At 39.9% G+C, this 22937-nt stretch overlaps 1 protein-coding gene across 1 annotated transcript in view; it reads left to right on the top strand.

Moving 5' to 3' along the window:
- ap3b2 (adaptor related protein complex 3 subunit beta 2) overlaps positions 1–22937 on the top strand; it is a 40122-nt gene that overhangs the window by 4768 nt on the left and 12417 nt on the right. The window contains exons 2-18 of the mRNA XM_088920800.1: positions 4876–4951; positions 8010–8084; positions 8879–8974; positions 10350–10510; positions 10840–10906; positions 11833–12015; positions 12586–12762; positions 13044–13141; positions 14280–14334; positions 14741–14812; positions 15016–15078; positions 15292–15424; positions 15950–16059; positions 16406–16582; positions 18088–18274; positions 18922–19040; positions 22778–22889. Of these exons, the coding sequence (XP_088776926.1) occupies positions 4876–4951; positions 8010–8084; positions 8879–8974; positions 10350–10510; positions 10840–10906; positions 11833–12015; positions 12586–12762; positions 13044–13141; positions 14280–14334; positions 14741–14812; positions 15016–15078; positions 15292–15424; positions 15950–16059; positions 16406–16582; positions 18088–18274; positions 18922–19040; positions 22778–22889 (1961 nt within the window). The remainder of the gene's footprint in view (positions 1–4875; positions 4952–8009; positions 8085–8878; positions 8975–10349; positions 10511–10839; positions 10907–11832; positions 12016–12585; positions 12763–13043; positions 13142–14279; positions 14335–14740; positions 14813–15015; positions 15079–15291; positions 15425–15949; positions 16060–16405; positions 16583–18087; positions 18275–18921; positions 19041–22777; positions 22890–22937) is intronic.

Raw genomic sequence — 22937 nt, 5'->3', positions numbered from 1 at the left:
ATTCAGATTGGTCTATATGTGAAATGTGGTCGTTGGGTGAAAGTGTAGAGCAAGGAAACTCTGTTGCTGCTGTCCTCCTCTCCCGGTCTTTCCCCTTCTGTTTTGTACAAATCCATGGCAGTAAACTTCCTTAGTCAGCTGTTCCTAATGATTCACTTCCCCTTGGCCACAGTGGTGGGGTTCCCAGTTTCTTCAAGCACAATGTTTGATTCCTTTTCTTCCCAAAACTGACCTGACTGTTTTGTTGTTGCCAAAATACTGTATATATATAAGCTGCTTATCTTAATGCTGATTGATTCCAGGAATCCTTAAATGACCTGCAGTTGTAGCAAAGAGTTAGAGTTCCCCTCACAACTCTTCAGGGTACCGTGACATGAAGCCATTAACTTCGTTTCATTATAATCTGAAATAGCCAATAAGAAGCAATATTGATCTTCTTTATTTTTAATCAGCACAAATCTATACCACTCACAACATGATATTTGCAGGCTCGTTGAGTGTTATAGTGTATCTGCAGTGTTCTCTAGACTGCACTTTATACAGATTGTGGAATTCTGGTGCTATATATGTGCAAGCAAAATGCACTTAGATGTAATTGTGGGTTGTGAGAATAGGCTATCTTTTATTCAATGAGGAATTTGGCTTTATAATGCAACATTTTTTTCTTAATGCAAAGTTAAATTATATGTTTTACACTAATGGTTGTCATACAAATTATATAGTGTGCTTTATATATTTAATAAATAAATATATTTCTTTAAAAGCTTTATTTCTTTTGAGGCTCTCAGCCAGGGTACGCAAGTGTTAGCTGTTCTGATTTTGTTTTTCAATAAATCTTAATAATTTGTAATACTGAAAAGACCTTTAGCTATAGAATTGTAACACTGGCACATTTGCACTTAACATCACTTTATAGGAATTCATCTTTTCACATACCCCAGCTTGCTCTCCATGAGACACACACAGACAGGGAGAGAAGCTGGGGGTCAGAGCACAGGGTCAGCCATTGTACAGCACCCCTGGAGCAGCTGGGGTTAAGGGCCTTGCTCAGGAGCCCAACGGAGTAGGTTAGATCATTTGTGCTAGATCTAATTTGAGACAATATCAGATCTCATCTTCTTGAATGTAAACTTACACCCACACATGTTGTATTAGTCAGTTTGAATCGCGGTAATTGTTGGTGACAGAAGTGAACTAATTTTATATGCAAATGCCATTAATAGCTAAATTATGTTTTTCAATGGTCTTCTTGCGGAATAAAATGTTTGCCCAGGAAAAATACATAACACGGGGTACTTTTTGAACTGTTTGTGCCAATGTGAGCAGGCATGGTCAAAAACTGTAATGCCTGAAAGCTGTGATGGAAAACAAACCTAGATATTTAGTAAGCAAACCATGCCAGTGTAGTGAAGTGGGTGGGATGCATTTATCCATTGTGAATATTAGAGAGTGGACCAAGAGTGTCATGGAGGGATGTCTTCTCATTTCTTAGGAACACAAATCTAAACAAGATTCAAACCAGTTTTGATCCTCAATGAAGAACCAAACCAAAACTGATACCAGCTGACATTTTAAATGACCTTTTAAGGGTAGCTTTATTTATTTACATGATAAATGTTTGAATTTTGTCGTGGCCTAAACTTCGATATCACACATTCAAAGTGTGCGGGCACTGCTGTAGCTTACTGACAACAATTTGTATATGTGTGTAATTGAAACCACCAGACAATTGCAGTTGTATCTCTTGCACAACGTTATACACGTTACAGTCAACATTTTCATTACAGGGAAGCGAAATGCCCTTTCACGTTATTAGCTGTTGGATTTTGTTGCCCAGAGCACTCGATACAATCGTGTTCCTGCAGAATCATTTCTCTCACTGTGACTGCCCTCATCACCAGTATCACCTCACAGCTGGCAAACCATTACAAATTGCCAGGAGCTAGAGGTATATTTTGTGTGTGATGAGCAACCTGAGAGTCATCTGTGGATTTGTCCTGAAGCAGAATAATCTGGAATTCCATTGGCATTTATTAGTTCTGGCTGAAAGAGAATCTCACTAATGGCCCCATGTTGTCATTGATTAGCAGGCTGTTTAAATAAAGAGACACAGGTTTTGAATCATTGGCCATTTCCATAGCAACGTGCCTTTTTCTGTAACAGGGGAGAGATGATGCGGTCCATTTCAGTTAGCAGTACAGGACCATTTTTTTAACCAGAGCCTAGTCATGCTTAAGTAAACACATCATAGGAACATTGTGTCATCAAAGGCTCTTGTTATCAGGTTTAGTGAAGCACTACAAGTTCTGTGTTTTAAACAGTAGATTGGAACAGTCTAAAACATAGAAATTTTAAGAAAATTAACACAGCCCTTAACTTTATATACTGTATGTACTTTAGTGAAGGTTTGTGCTTTTAGTTGTTTTAATTCTTTTTCTGCAATGTACGAAACCGTTGTATAATATATTAAACTCTAAACACTAAAATCGTCGACTGAGTACTTGAAAGAATATGCACGAATCAGGATAAACTCCATATACTGTGTGGTATTAGAATTTGTTTACTGAGAATAACAGACATTCTATCTACCACAGGTAAGAGTATACACAAATGAAGAAGGTTGAAAGGATAGAAGTCCATCCATTTTCTTAACTCTTTATCCAGTACAGGATTGTGGAGGAGCCAGAGTAATCTATCCTGGCAAGTAGTAGGCGGATACAGGCAGGACACATCCTGGATGGGACGCTAGTCAATCTCAGGGAGCACACAGACACAAACACACACACTCATACTCACAGCAGGGCCTTTTTTCCCAGAAGGCAATTAACCTACCAACATGTCTTTGGACTGTGGGGGGAAACTGGAGCACCTGGAGGAAACCCATACAATCACAGGGCAGCATAGAACTCCATGCAGGGGATAATGATCACAACTACATATAGATGGAAGATTTAGACAGCTGTTCCGTCTGATATGATCACTCACAAAAGTAAAGACAAAGTGTTTGTCCATTTAATGGTTTTAGTGTCAGTTTCTGGTGAGCAACAGAGTTTAGTTCAAAATCTCTTGCAAGGAAATGGAAAAAAATGTCATTTACAATAAATTTATATTTGCAAAATGTGCTTCTGCAGAAGAAAACATTCGGTTTATAAACAGCAAAATAGATATCTGCTTAACATTCTACTTACATTTTATTAGTGTACTGTACATCCTAGTACATATGTTCTGCTCATATTTTTGCCAGCCTAACTCATCATTCCTGTAAAAATATATTTCCAAAGACTACTGAAACTGGATTGGTGTAATTGAGATGAGGATGCACAATACAAAAGTGTAGCACTGCCTTCAGTGTGTGGTTCTTCAAGTGTTATGGTCTGCTAGTGTCTTTGACAAGCAATCTTAGAAGAAGAGCACATTGGTTTCGTTTGCTTGTTAGTAGGGTTTCTATCCGAGGTTCTTGTCTAGCAGTTTCTTGAAGGAGCCAGGCATGTGAACCTCAACAATGTTCCTAGCTCCCACAACCTCTATAAGAACTTTATGCTAGCATGGTAAGCAGTGTACAAAATAAATAAATGCATCTGAAATGAAGCAGGTAAATGAAATTACCTGGCTCATGAGCTGAGGCATTCCTGTGTTTCTGTCATGTATGATTAAGTACATGCTGGCAGTACCTGATGCCTCCAGTCCCTCTCATCAGTTAGTTCAATTTCTCTACTACATAAAATGGGAAACAAAAAAAGAGAGATCAGTATTATTTTCATACCTTAACAAGACATAGACCTGATAACAATAAAATGTGGCACAGTCCATAAAGATTTCTCGAAAAAATGAGATTGAAATGAACGTAATTACACACTTACAAAAAAATAATAATGCCTTGCGGCTTCTGAAACTGCTCACCTTAAACCTCAAGCAGTTCACACCTGAATAAAGCAGCACCTGACAGCTGTGTCCTCTTGGATTCATGGATTTTCATGGGAAAAAGATAAGAGGTTTATAAATGACGGTTGCAGCCATTAAAGCAACAAAACCTCTTGGGACTCTTTTCAAACTGATGGAAAAACGTGATTAACACACACTGAAATGGTATAATTTCCATTAGCATCATTCATAACCTCAATTTCAAACTACACAAAAAGACAGCTCATTTTCCCCTGCTTTATGTAAACCATGTAGACTTTCCTATGGGATTGATTGCTTTCTTTTACAGTGTGTTTAAGTAATGAAATGCAGCGAAAACAACAGTCCCAGGTCCAGAGTTTGAAGGGAGATAATTGACCTGGATTTCATAGTATTGAGTGGTACGTTTGACATGGATGAATTGATCAACAGATGTCTAAGCCAAAAATGTAGAAATCCATGCAGTAATTACTGCTTGTGCCATATTGAGAATTCTGAGATATTTGGATATTTACAAAAAGATGCAATGCAGTTCTCCAATCAGATGAAAGCGCTAGAGATTACTGGGGAATTTTTCATCCCTCCTGATCTGATAGACACAACACTCTCGTGACTTACAACAGCTATAACTTTCTTCTACATTTAGTTTTAAGGCACCAGACACTTTGAGGTGAGTTCTGCGTTTTGTCACAGGTTGAAGGCCAACTAAATATGTTAGAGATCTTCGAATTATCGCACACTACAATCAGAATTGTGTTAATCTCTACCGTTATGTTCTGTTATGTCACACAGTTCATGCTGTATTATTCTGACTGGATTTGGGCAAGCATATCCTCTCCAGATCTTCCTTAAATGAGATAATGTTGTTTCTTTGAGAGTTTCTGGTCCTTGAAATGTGATTAATGCTATGACTAATTCTCCCACTGGACTTACAGTAATATAAAACCTCATGATTTGGTTTTTTTGTTTTTTTAGGCACGATGACCTGAAAGAAATGCTGGACAGTAACAAGGATTCTCTGAAACTGGAGGCAATGAAGCGAATTGTTGCAGTAAGTACAGTATTGTCATTTAGTTTTACTTTTCAGATAACGATTTTTAGGTCTAATACCCCAGACAAGCTCATCATTTCTGATCTTTGGTGGTTTCCTTTATTCTCAAAGGGCATTACAAAAACCATTTTACAAAATGATATTGTAACTACCTGTACCATAAGAAAGTTTGCAAAGAGAGGAAGCCCGTCAGTCCAACTAGCCCAGTGGTTCTCAAAGTTCCGAGGACCACTTACACCAAGTCACAGAAGCGGTGGACCACCTATGGCTACGTCCACTTCTTACCCTGTAAAAATCATCACCTAATAATAATTTAAAATTGAATTACCTTTTATGGAAGTGCTAAATTTGTATGACCAAAATTGCATATTTTGCAAATGCTTTTATTCCTTAAAAAGCTGATGTGAAGAATGGAGCTGCTTAGACTTGATTTAAGAGGGATGACTAGGTCAGTCCACGGACCACCTGGCACATGCTTGCAGACCACCAGTGGTCTGAGGACCACACTTTGAGAACCACTGAACTAGCCCATTTGGTAGTTAGCAGCTAATTCATCCAATAGTCTCATCCAGCTGTTTCTTGAAAGAAACCAGGGTATCAGCAACAACATGTTCCATACTCCCCCAACCGCTTGGATAAAGAGGAAAAGAATCAGAAAGATAAGTTTGTTCAGTTGATCCTAAATATTCACCAAAATATGTACTGCTTTATAAGAAGACTGTGAAGTGCCCTATAAAAATACTAACATACTTTATGTTTCAAATAAAGTCCCTGTTTGACTCATAACCAATGTAAAGATTTAAAGTAATAAGATGACTCCTCAAAACTACTCAAATGGAAGAAAGAATTTATGCAACAATATTTTTGACTGTTGAATTGTGTATATCTGGTGGTATGAATCTGAATTCTGTGTAATCCCAGAGTTCTGTTTTGATTTTTTTCCGTATTCAATCAATAATTCAAATGGCTGCAGCAATTTCCCATTTGCTGTATTTCTATAACTTTTACACTCCAGTTTTTCAGTTCTAAATAGTTGATTAAGTTTATTGTATAGTGGTTTCAATGCAAGTCATTTTTCTCTTTCACCATAATTAAATTATTCTCCCCCACTGTATAGCATATTCACTGCGTGGCTTTGCTTCACACAAAGGAACAGTATAAGAGAAGCAAATTCTAATCAATATAAGGAATATATTAATTCATTTTTAATCTGTTTAAAATCAATGATGGGAAAATAAACATTTATTGTTTTATTATTTACAACCCCAGCTAAGCATGTGCTGTAAATTATCTAGATACATTTATCAGTGCCACTATATGCAGATTTTACAGTAGTGGTCCTACAAAACGTATTCTTAATTAACTCTTACTATTTCCAATAATTGCATTACAAGCTCCACTACTTTTATGTACACATTCAGTAAATAATTTTTGAAGTATAAACATACCTTACTACATTTTCCTACAGGACTAAAATGTAATTTGAACAATTCGTACAGCAAAAAGTACACGGATGCAAAACCATTTCTCTGTTTTCCAAGAATCTGAAGATTGAGTTACAGCGGTTGTTTCCACACAAACTCTATTTTATCAGTCAGCGGCTTTTACCTTGTCAAAGTGTTCTATTCTGAACCCTCCTGTTTCTCTTTCATTTGAACTGAAGTCTTTTGCATTTGAAAGAAGGCATTCAGACATAATGGTGATCATCTGTTTAAAAAGCTGGTATCTGTCAAATGTTAGGAAGTCTAAATGTAATTCAAAAGCCATTTGACATTTTGTGGCTCATATCCATAATTTAAAAGGTTTGTATTGAAATATGCATGAAATCAAAGGTCTTCCAAAAAGCAAAACATAACCAGCCCTTTTATTTACACAATATTTTCAGATATAAAGTGAATTGCTAATCCTACATTGTGTGAATCAGAGTAGTTTATTACAGTATGTATGCTCAGCCAACTGGTTATGTTATGTGTTCTGCTGAAGACAAATCCTCTTAGAGAAGGCCTGTCTGAGATGTTAGGCCATGAAACCCTGTTGCTAAGGAGAGATCAGGTTTTATGGTCTCTGCAACTTGTGTTTATTAGGACAGAAGTAAGTGAAAGAGAATGCACAGCCAGGTGTTAAATATTCATTAGCAGTGTCAGTTTCAGAGCTTTGTAGAAGGGCAGCCAGGACTAAATTATTTATCACAAAAAAAACGTTGCGAACTTGAGTCATGTTCCATCTGTACACCAATGAGGCAGCAACTGTAGTAATTAGGAAGACATTATTTTTCATACAAAAGACATACAAAAGGCTACAAAAGACAGGCAAATGTGTATTTTTTCCATGGAGTGCATTTTGTTAACCCGAGTTGCAAATAATCACTTAACTAAAATTCTTCATGGGTCAGCATTCATATTTTTGTTGTTTGTATACAGTAGGACACTGTGAGAATAGCCCCTTTTAGGGATAGCTGAGCCCTTAGTTTCAAAGTTTGGTTAATCTGGAGTTTTTTAAATCTGACAATTTGTATTTGTAAATTTGTGACATGAAAATATAGATGCATTATATAGATGCATTTTGTATTGCATCGCAAATGACTCAAATAACCGGTAGGGTTAAAGCACCTAGATGGAAAGGAGTTGTGTGCCTGCTGCTTATTACCCAGGTGGGTGCTGCTCTTGGAACCTCTGAGAAACAGGCACAATAAAACTGTAAGGAATTATTCTAATAATAATTCTCAGCATCAGGTGGCTGACCTCTGTAAAATATATTACACATGGAGCCAGTGGCTTTTTTTCCGCATTTCCGTATAGACTGGAAATGATATTGGATGTTTAGTATTTGTGGAAATGATAACAACAGCTGTTTATGAACAAACACTAAAAGGCCTTTTATCCTGTTTAGTGTTTTAGAACAAGAATATTAAAGATTTGATAGCAGCAGAAGGGTGATAAGATTGTGATCATCACAGCAGTGTAAAAACTACCCACAGGCTGTAGTTTTCAAACTCTCCTTAAGCCTCCCCTTACTGTGGGTGACCCTGGTTGTTGATGGATGTGTCTTTGTTTTCTAGATGATCGCCAGAGGAAAGAATGCTTCGGACTTGTTCCCCGCAGTAGTCAAGAATGTGGCGTGTAAGAACATTGAGGTGAGTTCAGTGACCCCAGTGACAGTATCCCACAGAGCTCCTTTGTTCAAGAATAATTGAAAACACTTCCTTGCACTGAAACCAAGCTTCTATCATTGACATTAACAGTGCAAAATAAAGTTTATTATGATAAATGATTTTAGAGGCATAATCAGTTATATAGCATCATATTGGGATGTATGAAATTGTATCCCAGCTGCTTATTCTTTAAGACAAATCTATGTACAAGATAAAATTGATTATGATCACATCTTTGACATCTCCCAGAGGAATGCATTTTATCATTAGGTTTAAGCAAATCATTAAGCAAAACTATTAGTGTAGTCAAATACAACTTATTTTTTCATTTTATTTGTCATTAGCTTTCACCCAAGGTGACTTGGATCTGTTTGAGATGCAGAGTCCAGATAGTTCATTATTTTTATTTTACTGTTATTTTACTTTTTTCCCATGCCTCTCTACTGTATGTGTTTTTCAGTCATTTTTTAACAATACTGGTTTTAAAAGGTTCCCAGAATAACAGTATTCTTTTTCTATAAGGAGATTTTTTTCTACCGTGTCCTTAAGGCTGCATCTCATTCCACCCCATTAATTTTCATATCCTGCTCTGTCCTTTTATATCTTTTTATATGGGAAAAGTGGCTGAACAGGTTGAAGTCACAGTTTCCACACGCAAGGATAGATACTACCAATGAACACAGAACAGCACAGATATGGAGTAACTACACTGCAGAATCTTTTTTTTTCCCTGTTTGAAGTTTGCTGGCCTATTTTAACAAGAATTCTCTACACAGGTGAAGAAGTTGGTGTATGTGTACCTGGTTAGATATGCAGAAGAACAACAAGACTTGGCTTTGCTCTCCATTTCGACCTTCCAGAGGGGGTTAAAGGTCAGTGGTCACAGGAATTTCTTCGACAGGAGGATTAATAAAACCGGGATGCTATGACTCAGCCACGTCTTGGGTCTGGCTACTCCATAGAGTGCAAAAGTACTTGTTACCTCTTCATCCAGTAATCTCACAAAAGGGCCGTGTTCGAAAAGTTCCTAGCCTTCCCTCAATCATAATTAAAAGAATGCAAAATCAGAGGTTGAAGGGGTTTAGTTCATTTGGGGGGAATAGCAAAGATTGTTGTAACTCAAACAAACACTGCATATATCTGAAATACTGCAATTTTAATATAGAAGAATGTCTGCTTATTAAATGTGAAATGATTAAGCCATCAGTCTACCATGTATCTGCCTCTGTTGTTTTTGTTTCCCCTAACTACTCGTATTTTACTGTAGCTGCTCAGTTCCTAAGTATTATTAGGCTCTGTTGAAAGGGGCTTTCAGAATGCCAAGTTTTTCAGCAACACCAAACAAATCATTTTGTATCCCTGGCGTGTTTAATTCTGCGATTGCAGCCTTCTTGTGTAAGTGCAGTACTGTCTGCGCTCAGGCCACTTGATTGCCTGTGTGAAATGAAACAATGATTGATTTCAGAGGTTCCAGCCCTTTTCTCTGCTCTTCCAGCAAATCCATTTATTTTAAGTGGCATTGGTACTGACTGCTTTGTGTGTGGCAGCTAATACAGATGGTCCTTTCCCTTAAGTCAGCTGAGCGCACAGTGGGAAAATGATCAGTACTCCGTCCCAGGGAGAGGGCTTTTTTAGAAGTGCTGTGTCATTTCTGTATATCATTAATTGGCCAAGTGCCATAACAGGCTGGGTTTAATTCACTATCACTACACTGTAATCCCAGAGCTGTTAAGCACCAAAACAATGGAAACTCGATTCTTGTAGCTATTAAAATTGCACTGTAAGGTTAAATTTCAGTTATAGAAATCTTATGGCTCCGGATTCGAAAAAGAAATTCTCCATTAATTCAGGTTGCACAGTGCAAAAGGGCCACTGATGTAAGCCACAGCATCTGGTGGAAGTGTACCCATGTATTCAAGAATTAGGTTAACTCGGTACAAATAAAATTTAGCCTATAATCCCAAATTTTATTGGTCGTTAATAATTAATGAACAGAATGATCTTCCAAGTCTTGTCAGTTTCCTATGAGGCACCAGGGAATAAATTCATGGAAGTATGAAATGCGCAGTGGGTCAGGGACAGAGTCAGGGTTAGACAGTCTGAAGGCAGAAGAGTTTCTAACCTTTGCCTTTGTGATCGGGCTTGACTGCAGCATCCATAAACCTTATTGCCTTTGCCCTTGTGAGCCTTGGGCTGCCCTGGAGAAGTATGGTACCCGAAACCCATTTTTTATGTTTCTCTTCGAAGGATCCCAACCAGCTGATCCGCGCCAGTGCGCTGCGTGTGCTCTCCAGCATCAGGGTCACCATCATCGTGCCCATCATGATGCTGGCAATCAAAGAGGCGGCATCGGACATGTCCCCTTATGTGCGCAAGACAGCCGCTCATGCCATCCCCAAACTCTACAGGTACCAGGCTGTGGGGATCAGTATGGATCAGCACTGTACATGACGATAGGAATAGTGTTAGTCTGGGGATCTGCAGCTGTCAAACATGTTAAAACATTCATATTGCATGAACAAGGTGAGCTATGCAATGAAGGCATTGGTACTGTAGTTTAGCCACTGGCTGTGTTACGGTATATAGTCATGGACCAGAACCACTGGCTTGCTTAATTTGTTTCTCATCTTAGTGAGATCAGCCTGAAATCAGTATAACTTTGTGGGGTTTAGTTCAAGGTTAGAGCAACGCAGCACATCTTCTCCTCCTTATTACTGTGTTTGATTCTTTTAATTAGTCTGGATCCGGACCAGAAGGACCAGTTGATCGAGGTTATTGAAAAACTTTTGGCTGACAAAACCACGGTAAGACAATATTGTGATCATCCATTTATTTGTCAGGCACTTATATCCAGAGCATCTTACAGAGGTTACAGTTATCTAAGATGCCAGTGTTGGTACCCATTTACACAACTAGGGCCGATGGAGAAATCAGGGTAAGTTGACGTCACAGGTGTTGAACAACAGTCCCACCTGGGATTTAAGCACATGCCCCTGCAGTCTTGAGCCCTAACCACTTCTCTGACACAAAACTGCCAGGACTGCAGTGTAAATTAGAATTCCATGGTGGTTTGTGTCATTAAAAGTCTCCACATCTGAGTACGTTAAAAGCATTCCAGGAAATTATTGTTTGATATGGATGTCGTTTTTACAAAGTATCCAGAGCAATTTGGCCTCCGGGTATTGTTCCCAGTTTATATACAGGGAATTATTTTACATAACATCATTAGTTTTCTGTTGTAATTTTATGAGGCAAATTAGGCAAAGCAATCTGCAGTCTACCCTCTTGTTTATATAGCACATGTATCCATTAGAGCTTTTATTGTTGGTATGTGGGTCGTATATAAATTTTGCTAATTGTATTATGTGTAGTGAAAAAAGGAGGTAAATCTCAAAATGTTTAAGTCAAAGCACGTTTTTGCCTTTATCTATTCTGTCTGTGATGTGCCTCATGATTATTACTTCAGCTCAGAGCCGCGGGTATTTAATTACAAGAGAACAAAGAGAACACAGAAACGGTTAAGCGTCTCTGCAGTGATACACAAGAAGATTGATGCTGCCTGGTATAGAGTCATTTGATGTCAGAGTGGTTTCATTTCACTACAACTTAAATCGATCCATAATTGTAGAGCATCATGTATAGATCAAAGGAGGCCTGTCTTCCCGTAGTGCTTTGAGGTGCAGGCTGTGTTTGCTGAGCGACTGTCCCTCCCTGCCCCCCCTGTGTCCAGCTGGTGGCAGGCAGTGTGGTGATGGCGTTTGAGGAGGTCTGTCCCGAGCGCATCGACCTGATTCACAAGAACTACAGGAAGCTGTGCAACCTGCTGATCGACGTGGAGGAGTGGGGCCAGGTCGTCATCATCAACATGCTCACCCGTTACGCCCGGACGCAGTTCCTCAACCCCAACCAAAACGTGAGTGCTCCTCTCGGCGATGTCCTCCTCCTGAAACACAGAAGGGTGCCGCACCCTCCATCATCGATGCGGCCTTCGAAACATCAACAGAATCCCACCTAAGCCTGCCTCACCCCACCCACTGCCGTTTCAAGTTAAAATATTGTCCGCTCACCTCCATCCAGTCTTCCTGAGATAACGCTCAGCCCTTAAAAAGTGTCCATGTCTGCGGACCCTGGATATTTGCCACAGTTTCACACTCATCACGGCCCTGACTAGCTCTGTTGGTAGAGCATGAGACTCATAATCTGAGGGTACTAGGTTCGTGTCCCACTTCGGGCACCAAGTCCTCCGTGTTGGAGGTTGGGCACGAGGCTAACAACCCTGTCCCATAGAAAACTAATGTTACAGTAACATTGCCAGTAGGCATGACAGGCAGGAATCAATCCATCATCACGCTCATAGGTGTAGAACACGATAGAAGTGGAAAGCCTGCAAAGGGTGTGGCAGTGTTCTAGCTGTTATAATAATCGCCTGTTGGAGATACTAATACCGTGATGTCATGTGGTCTGACCGCTATGTGTGCCGCAGGAGTCTCTCCTGGAGGAGAGCGCGGAGAAGGCCTTCTATGGCTCCGATGAGGACGAGGGCAAGGACGAGAAGGCCGAGGCAGCTGCCCTGCCCAGGAGGAAGCCCTACGTGATGGACCCCGACCACCGGCTCCTCCTGCGCAACACCAAGCCGTTGCTGCAGAGTCGCAACGCTGCGGTCAGTGCCAGTCTGCAGGGTGGCTGTCATCGCAAAGAGGGCCGGAGCCTGAGTGAGAGGGAGGGAGGGTTAATCGCGGCCCAGAGTGACCGAGGAAGAGGGAGGGGCAGAGGGCCGTGGGACAGCCTTGGATGGCGAGAACATGGGAAGCTGGAAGTCATGACTTTGTTTGTTAGGAGATCTGTGAATTCTCTTCCTGGGTCGCCGTGTATAACGGGGAACAGTGGTGGTGTGTCTGTGTGCAGAGGATCCTCGTAAAGGCATGCTTCATCTCTGTGCAGGTAGTCATGGCCGTGGCACAGCTCTACTTCCATCTGGCCCCCAAGGCTGAGGTGGGCGTCATTGCGAAGGCCTTGGTGCGCCTCATGAGGAGTCACAGGTAGGGCCCCTTTTCCTTATGTCACCCCACACTTACACATTATAATAAGATGTATTCTATAGTATGCATCCAAACTATACAATTTCTCTCTCATTCTTATTCTTATTCTTATTCTGTCTGGTATAAAACCAAGTTTGAACTGAAGATCCCTTTTTACTTTATTTGCCTTCCTGGGATGCATAGACTTTTCGAAAAGAGTTTTCAATTTGACCGGCTGTGATAAACCATCCATTGCAGGTCCCAGTTTTTCAATTCTTTCATCTGCAGACACCACATGACTTTGGCCTTTTCGCTGCCTGTAGGAAGCTCGATATTAATGGGGCATCAGTTTCTACCACGTAAATGTCACCATGAAATGACAGTGCCCTGTGGTCATGGAGGAATCTATGGTTGTGTCAGCTGCCTTTGATGTGTTTTGTAACTAAAACAGTTTGTGTGAAATGGAGTGAGACGACTTTCAAAGCATATTCTCTCTGAGATTAAACAAACAGCCAGTGAAGTCATTTAAAAAGCCAACTGTTTTTATCTTGGTAGCTTTCACGATGACACTTAAGTATTTCACCACCCCTGATTAAAGTATTTTGTCAGCATAGACAGGGAAGAATTTAAGTTAAGTGTATCCCTTAAACTTCTGTTAAAAATGAGAGCTGGTTAGGCCATGTTTTAGTTTTTTAACATGCATTACTTTATCTCTCGATAGCCATCCGTGTAACAAAACACTATATTGTATATTGTATATACTGTATATTATTATGTTATTCTGAAGTACCTACAGACGTGGTTTATGATTGAAAGCCTTCTCTTATATGACAACTAAAATAATAATATGAGCTTAATTGTGCTTTGCTAATAAGCTATAAAAACAGGACAAAAATAAAATACCTTCTTCCATTTTGAAAGCTGTAAACAACTACTGTATATTAAATGGCTTTTTTTATTCTAGGAAATGTAAAGTGCTGTTTCTTTAGAGTACTAAGATTTTCAACTTTCCTAAGATTTTCTGCACAATTAAATTGAAATTCCATTGTGGTGAATGTAAAATATTCTAAAAAGATGATTAGACTTCGTGTCTAAAATCAACTAAAACGTATTGTAAAAATCTGACTCACAGACCAGTCTGCTGTATTTCTCTCTGCAGTGAAGTCCAGTATGTTGTATTGCAGAATGTGGCAACAATGTCTATCAAACGCAGGGTGAGTTTTTAAATAAATGTTTCCTTTTTATAATTGTATTGTTTTTTGCATTTTCCCTCTGCTAGAGAAAGAAAACAAAGAAAATAATTATATTTAGTAGACTTGTTGTAGAATTTTGTAGTCTTACTTGCAGTATATGTCTGGTGTTCCTACATCTCTCTTGTCAATTGAAAAACTATTGACTGAGAACATAAATAACTCCTTTTCTTAGGCTTTAAATATAAAGGTCCTTACATTTAACGTTTATGAAATGTAATCATTAATATTTAGACATCATTCAAAAATACCAAAAACAAATAGAAAGGCATATTGCTGAGCAGACCCTAAGATTTTCCTACCTGTTAATATAAAAAGGGCCTTGGATGGTGAAATGAGTTCAAGGCTATATTTGTATGTCCTATTTCAGGGAATGTTTGAACCTTACCTAAAGAGCTTCTACATCCGATCTACAGACCCCACCCAGATCAAAGTCCTAAAGGTTTGTTGTGGTCATCCCTAAGTTTTGAACCCAAAGATTTACACGTTCTTCCATGTGTGTACAAATAAGTGTTTGAATCACTAATCATTTGAATGTGAGTGATGTGAATGTGATGTGTGTCACTAAGAAACTGTTTCCTCTAACTGAAATGAGAGTTGCCTGCAGGTTTGTTCTGATTAACATTGCTTTTATTTTGTTTGCAGTTAGAGGTTTTGACCAATTTGGCAAATGAGACCAACATATCTACCATTTTGAGGGAATTTCAGGTAACGTAACCTAAATTTCTACCAGAAACAAGGTCAAGTTTGATTGCTTTTAACTGGTGAGCATGTATTAATGCACTAATCTGGTTCTGTGATCCCTTATTGGAAATCTTCTAAAATTTCTTCTGTAGGTCATGGATTACTCAAGTAGTGCACATGTAGCTTTATGTACTGTAGGAACTTGTGCAATATGATTTTGTATTTTGTACGTATCAGACCTACATCAAGAGCATGGACAAGGACTTTGTAGCTGCCACAATCCAAGCCATTGGTCGCTGTGCCACCAATATTGGAGAGGTGAGAGACACCTGTCTGAATGGCCTGGTCCAGCTACTGTCCAACCGTGATGGTGAGTGTGCGCCCATCCAGGGCTCAGCTCTCCCAGTGAACCTGCATGCAGCTTCTGAAGGACAGGACTTTGTAGTTCTGGGTCTTAGAAGTTTTCTTTGTGCCCTTCGAAAGTGACCACAGTAAAACCCCAGGCAGAGATGACAACAGTGAACCCTGTGTACTTAGAGTACAAACACGAGAATGTAAAACAAAAAAGGAGACAAGTCAAGAGCACAAAGGAGGTTCTGATCACAATCCTTTTGAATTGCAATTCCTTCTTGAAGAAAACAGATCAGATTTGAAAATCTAGTCATGTAATCCAACTCAACTGTACATGTCTTTTGTATCATAGAGTAACCATTCACTGGGATTTTAATTTTTTCTAATATTTCAGCATTGAATCTAAAATCTTTGGAAGGTTTTTGTGCTGTACTTCTCTTCGTGACTTGTTCCCAGTTCTAACCAGTTCTGACACCCACAGCTCTGCATTAGCTGTCATTTCTTTTGCTGTGTCCTGAAGTGCCGTGTGTGACCTGTATTCCAGAGCTTGTAGTGGCCGAGTCAGTCGTCGTGATAAAGAAGCTGTTACAGATGCAGCCGGCGCAGCACAGCGACATCATCAAGCACATGGCGAAACTCACCGACAACATCCAGGTGCTTTTCTTTCCCTCTGTGTGGCTGCAGGGCCGAGGAAGCTAATGTGAAATTGACCAGTCATCTTACCTGCCTTTAAGTTTACGGTACCATGTGATTAAAACTGAATCTGACCACATTGGTAAAAACCCTCCTTGTGATCATGCCTGATAATATTACACTTCCTGGAATTAAATGAAAATTAATTGCACAGCACATTAGATCGATCATCAGTAGACTGTTGCTTTCAAGAGACTGACTTTTACCACAGTGATGAGTCAATCAGTTACGATTAGAATCGGTAGTCTTGTTATCAATCCAATGCACTGTGACAATGACATCCAGTTTCTGTCCTTCCTGTGGGCAGGTTCCCATGGCCCGAGCCAGTATTCTGTGGCTGATTGGTGAGTACTGTGAACATGTCCCCAAAATAGCTCCTGACGTGCTGAGGAAGATGGCAAAGTCCTTCACCAGCGAAGAGGATATTGTCAAACTGCAGATTATCAACCTGGCAGCCAAACTGTACCTGACCAACTCCAAACAGGTACCAAATTAAAGCTGCAATGATTTCTTCCATTTGGAGAACAGTTGTTGTGTTCTCTCAGAATGCTTTGTAAATTTGAATGTGCATGAGACATTTTTATTCTCTTTGCTAAAATCTAGTAGGAAGAAACATCCTGTCAGAAGCCTGTAGTTGCCATACTTTTGGTCCTTTGTTACTTTACTGTATGCAGTAGTTTCGTGGGAGTAAAAGATGCCATATCATTATACAATGTAAATTTCCCTCCCAAACGTATCCAAACAGACAGCATACCTGCACAGCTAGTGAATGTTTGTTTCATAGACCTTTATAACAAAAGAACCAAACATCTGAAAGAAAATTAATCTGATATCATTTTTTATATCTAATAGTCTTTAATCCCTTAACTGAGATGTAATGCTTAATGACATTTTGGAGCCCTTGTAGTTTTGTATCTTCTTCATCTTAGTTGCTTCAGATCTGTTATCAGTAATATCCACATAAAAATACTGTACGTTACATTGAATTTGGGGAAGTCAATCCAGAAGCAGTCGTGTTTATTGATTCATTGCAATTAAATAATGGTGGTCTTCCTGGGAAGCTATAGTTCTGCTGACATTCTGTCATTTTATTGTGCTCAGAATAATGTGCTGTCTCTTTCCTGTTGCAATGGAGTGTTAAAGCTTGGTGCATGACTAGGCTACGATGGAAACCAATGCTAATTAAAAAGGCTGCAGTCAAAGAACATTTAAGACTCTGGAAGAACAAACACAGCAAAGTGCAATCATTTTATCTCTTTGTGTTTGTACAGCAAACAGAGATTTTTGGTCATTTCTCTGCTGCTGTGATCATTATCATTCATTTTTCAAATCACCTGTCATCATCTGGGCAGTTAGTTGCAAAAAAAAACATCATTTATCATCAATAGTCTTAACAGAAAAAAAAACAAAAAAGAAATTGTTCCTAGTTTATACTGCCTTGAACAGCATCGGTTATTAATTATCTTAATCTCAAAGGAGCAGACTTTCTAGCTTGTGAATCCTGATGCTTTATTAAAGACACCGATTCCCTCTCTGTTTAGGACTTACTGCCTTTGAAAACCCTTGTCATAACAGGACACTGTCCAGGGTGCTGAAACACTCTAAGTCAATCTATAATACACAGCAGAGAGCCAAACAGGGTTTTAAAATTATAGGCTGATCTTTTTTTAAAGAAAAACTGTGGCGTGACCTACTTGGGGTATTCTGAGGCAGAGTGAAATATCTGTGTCATTGTTACATCAACAATAATTTAGACCCTTTTAGGGGTTGTCATTACCAGGGGCATTAATGTTGTGGCACAAAAGTAATGGAGCTTGTCCCTTCAGTAACAGCCTTCTTTATCTTTGGCTGAATTTAAGATTCAGGTAAATTCATAGAATGTTAAAAGCCAGGATTTTAAAACCAAAGTATAATACAAAATTATTTTTTGTTCTTCATGACTCACTGTCTCCCTCCAGTTAATAGTCTGCTCCCTCTCTGACCCATCAGACCAAACTGCTCACCCAGTATGTCCTCAACCTGGCAAAGTATGACCAGAACTATGACATCAGAGACCGGGCTCGCTTCATCCGACAGCTGATTGTCCCCACTGATAAGAGCGGTGCACTCAGCAAACATGCCAAGAAGCTGTTCCTCGCCCTCAAGCCAGCCCCAGTCCTGGAATCTCCCTTCAAAGGTACCAGAGGCAGACATTGCTGTGCGCTGAGAGAGAAGAGAGGCCAGATCATTCCATACCGAGTTCCATGCAAATGAGACTGTTGATGCTGCTACTATTTCTCAGATCTGATGACAGTTTCTGTCATTGGATAAAGACCCATGATAGCAAAAAAATGTATACTAATTTTGTCTTAACTGGGCATTTCTGTCCCAAAAATGCATGTTTTATGATTGTTAATTAATCTTAATTTAAACTCATTTTGATTAATGTCTATATGTTATCTTTACCTTACTCACCCAGGGAATGAGACAATATTAATAGGTGCCATCTTAATATCTTGATCTTTAATCTTAATATCTCATCTTAATGAAAATGCACAGCGCTTACGAGACACTTAACAAGACAGCTGTCTAAACAACTCAACTAAACAGCAGCTAAACAAGACAGCCGTTCCGAACTCTCCAGTATTGTTGAGAGCTGCTGGCCTGACATTTCCTGATTTAACTGAATGCTCAGCGTTTTCTTCTCTTTCTTGGCGGCTCTACTTTTGCTTAGCCAGCACAGGTAAAATCCCCGTACCTGTGCCACCCTGTGTGCTCGTCTGCTTTGCGTTTGCATGGTTAATGTTCTCGTTGTGCTCAACAAGGAACTGCTCTGTGTTGCAGACCGGGACCACTTCCAGCTTGGCTCTCTCTCCCACCTGCTCAATGCCAAAGCCGTGGGCTACCAGGAGCTGCCCGAGTGGCCAGAAGCGGCCCCCGACCCTTCAGTGCGCAACGTGGAGGTGAAGGAGGCTGTGCGTGCTGTGGAATCAGTACTAGATGGAGATAAGGGGCAAACAGGAGAATCTGTTGGCGATCCTGTAGATGTGCAGTGTTGAAAGAGAGGCAGAGAAAAGGCTTGGCCTGTAAACCATTTTTTTACCATTCATCAGCATAGCACCAAGTTCATTGTCATTGCCCTGTCAGTATGTACTTATTGTGTTTCCAGTTCCAGTGGGTCATTTTCCAATCATCCCTCCATTATCCAGCATAGTCATACTGCCTGTACATTGAAGTGCGGATGACGCGCAGGACATCTGAAAGAGCTTCGGCATCTGCCACATTAGGAAAACACATGTAGAGTTATTAAGTGAAAATGGTCTTTCTCAAGTGAAAGGCCGTTTCTCATCCTGTGAGTGTTGAGATGCTCCCCATGTGTGGAATCAAGCAAGATTGACTGGTTGGTTCCTACAACAAAACAGAGTGGATCACAACAAAACAGAGTATTGGCACATATTCATTAAAAAGGGAATCTTTTCAAGATTGTAGTCATTGAATTTGCTTGGCAGTGCTGGAAAAGTATATCCCAGATATTTAGTGATTGAAAACTGGGATCCCAAAGTAAATATAAGACATTTAGCATCACTAAGACAACTGTGGCCCTCTTGGCAATTTTATGACATACAGATATATACAGTACCAGATGGAGTCAGTAATTGCATACTTCGTTACAGCTTTTAAGAATGTTGTTATGCTAATGAGAGGCGAGAAAATGTTGAATTTGGGTCCCTGGATATCAAAATAGAACTTAATCCCCGATGATTTGGTTTAACTTTATGCTAAAAGGTTTCGGAAATTTGAACACCAGATGTTCTTGCTTATTCCAGAACATTCTGCTTCACCAAGCCTCTCCCAAATAAAACTTCACAGAGGTCACTATGGGAAAGCGCCTTCAGAAACATCCTCTCATCTTATGTGCTTGTAACGTTCATGAAAATGACACAAGGTACAAGCCGGAGAACTCCACTTGACAGGTTTGTCTGGCTTGCTGTACCTTGTGACATTTCATCACCGGGATCTTGCTATTAGTCAAATCTGTATTTTTATGTTTTAATTGGAGCAGTTTAGTCCGTCTTTGAAGGCTGTTACCTCGTCTTGTGCAGATTCCTTCAGGGATGGAGTGGACGGGCAGAAATCCTTTACAGGACGGAAGTGCTGATTTTTTTTTTTATTTCGCCTAAAGCCTTAGCCTTCCTGGTGCTGTAGCTCTGACGGTCTTTCTCTTTGCCCTGGTCTGCAGCTAGAGGAAGTGATTTCTCCGAGCGAGGGGCGGATCGGCTTGCTAGGAGACTGGCGAGAGGTGCTCCTCTGAGTGTGGCCTGCTGTGCAGTGTGTTTCTCTGTCTCTGCTCCTGTTGCCAGACAGTGCTTGGGTAGCCATGGCCTTGCTCCGGGCCACTGCCTTCCTGCTGTATTGAAAGTGGAAGCACAAGCAAGGTTACAGAAACACAAATACAGAAGACAGGAAGAGCCCGAGCCAGAAGGCACCAAGGAATAAGCAAATACTCACACCCTCATATGAAATGCAGTCTTAGGGAGCTCACGTCTGACATGCTGGCCTAGCAACCAGCTATAATTAGAGCTGACAGACTTGAGAGCAGACTTGTGGAGGAGCAAGAGTGATCTTTTTAGAAAACAACAATAAAAAATCTATTTAGGATTCACTAATTGACAATGATGCTGTATTATCCAGTGGCAGGTTTCTCGTTTTTCTGTCAATTGTTTGGAGTTGTGCCAGTTGTATACAGGGCTGTGAGCTCTTATCTTTGGGTTTAATTGTTTGACACAAACCCTGTAGCTCCTGGTGGGTCTTTGTCCACCTCATAGGTCCCTGTGTGCACAGTTGAGAACAAGTATTGGCACAACCTGTTCTTTTAGTTTCAAGCCCCAGCATAGTGTACATCATGGTAATATTATATCCAAACAGGAAAAACTACAGTAAGTATATACTGTATGCTTTATAAATAGAAACTCCCCTTAGCACCTCAACTTGGCTCAATTATATTAGTTCTAAGAGCTGCTCATAAGTCCAAAAGAACGATAATATCAATGTGATTATCCAGGATTAGCTGAATTCAAGGAAGAGAATGTTTGCTATTAAGTATTTCTAGATTTTTCTAGATTGACAGTAAAACCTTAAGATTTTTCTAGCCAAAATACTGTTTTTACCTTTTCTGTGAAATCTTTAAAAGGCTTGAATTTCAGCTGGCTCAGTTTTCTCTTATCTTTCTCAGGGATCTTATTTGGCATGACTAGTGCCTGTAGAGTTTCGGTTAGTGGAGGGTTCAGAATGAAAAAGGTGTGAGTGACGATGTCTTCACATGGAAAGATCCCCTCTTTGCCATGTGGAGCCAGTATCAAACAATGGAGCACATTCTGTTACTCTGTGTTCTGTTCTAGCTGAACAAATATGGAAAAAAATTATTGGCACTGTTGAAATTGCAAGATTATATCCTTGCTAGAAATGAATATTTCAGTTAGTGTTTGAGGCAATTGTTTTAAATCAGTTGTCAAAATAGTGTGTATACACACCAGACCATATTCCTCATACCTTACTATCATAAATGATTTTGTGACTGCAGGTAGTCTGTGTCTGAGGGAGTCTGGCTTGTATTTTCACTACATTCTTCAGAGTGGATCTGCTGAAGAATGTAACTCAAGTCCCTCCCTCAGCTTCAAGTATCCCAGCTGAAAGTCATCTCACCCTCATGCCATTCTTTTCTTTCCCAGTCATCTGGGAATACTTCTGCATGCTGGGGACATGTCTTTAACCACAGTGAGCCAGTTAGTGACAAAGTGCTGTACCTTTAGCACTAGGACACAGTTACAGTATGTTGGAAACGGATGTAGTCATCTTACTCTACAAAGGCCATTAGGGACATCTGGGTATCTCTTACACTGTTCACAGTATAAAGTATCCTGCTGTGAAAGAAAGTGCTGTGCCTTCCTTCTTTTCAGCTCGGAAAATTTAATTGCTGCAGATTTTCTGTAAGGGTTCATGGCTTTTTAATTAACAACTCATGTAAGCTACAGTGTCTTGCATATTGGCCTCTATACTTATACACAGATGTTAAAAAAGAGGAAAAGGTTGTGTCTAGTGGTATTTTCTTTGTTATACATTTAGTTTGAGTCTGACTTAATTATGAAAAAACAGAATCTGAAAACAAGTAAGAAAACATTAAATACATTTCAAGAGAGCCATTGCTTTACTAAATGGTACCTGCTGAAAAAATACATAACTTGGTCGTGCATACTTCATCTTTTAATTACCTCCAGGCGCTCCTTCATGCCTGCCTTTCCCAGTTTATGTTAGTGATTGAAACTGTGACGCAGTTGTTGCTACACAATGGAGAAGGGATGAAAAACTCAATTTGCTACAAAGGACCTCAGCAGTCCTGCTTCAGAACCAAGGAAGAACCATTTGCATGTTTAAATCCTCTCCTGGTAGGGTTAAGTATCTTATGGTTTCTGAAAGTCTGTTTCAGACTTGATGTTTTCTTCTCTGATTTTCTGAGTTTTACCTTCAGTTTTTTTCTGCCAAGTGCCCATCACAACAGCACGATAATTGAAAGTGAAACCTGTTGAGGAAATTAAAAGTACTAACTAAGGTGATGCACGCATGACCAATGTATTCTTCCAACCGTTTCTGTCAACTTGCCCTCTGGTCCTTCGATATGACTGTGCCTACTTTATCCCTGCAGGTTCCTGAATGGACCAAGTGTAGCAGTCGTGAGAAGAGAAAGGAGAAGGTGGAGAAGCCGTTCTACTCTGATTCTGAAGGGGAATCTGGGCCAACTGAGTCCGCAGACAGTGGTAACATGTCCTGTGTTGTTTCAAAATGACAGAGCACTACTGTTTCCC

Source organism: Atractosteus spatula, chromosome 7 (assembly GCF_055471065.1).
Source record: "Atractosteus spatula isolate fAtrSpa1 chromosome 7, fAtrSpa1.hap1, whole genome shotgun sequence".
NCBI classification, from domain to species: Eukaryota; Metazoa; Chordata; class Actinopteri; order Semionotiformes; family Lepisosteidae; genus Atractosteus; species Atractosteus spatula.
The sequence above is the reverse complement of the archived record's forward strand: the minus strand, read 5'-3'. Positions and strand labels throughout refer to the sequence as shown.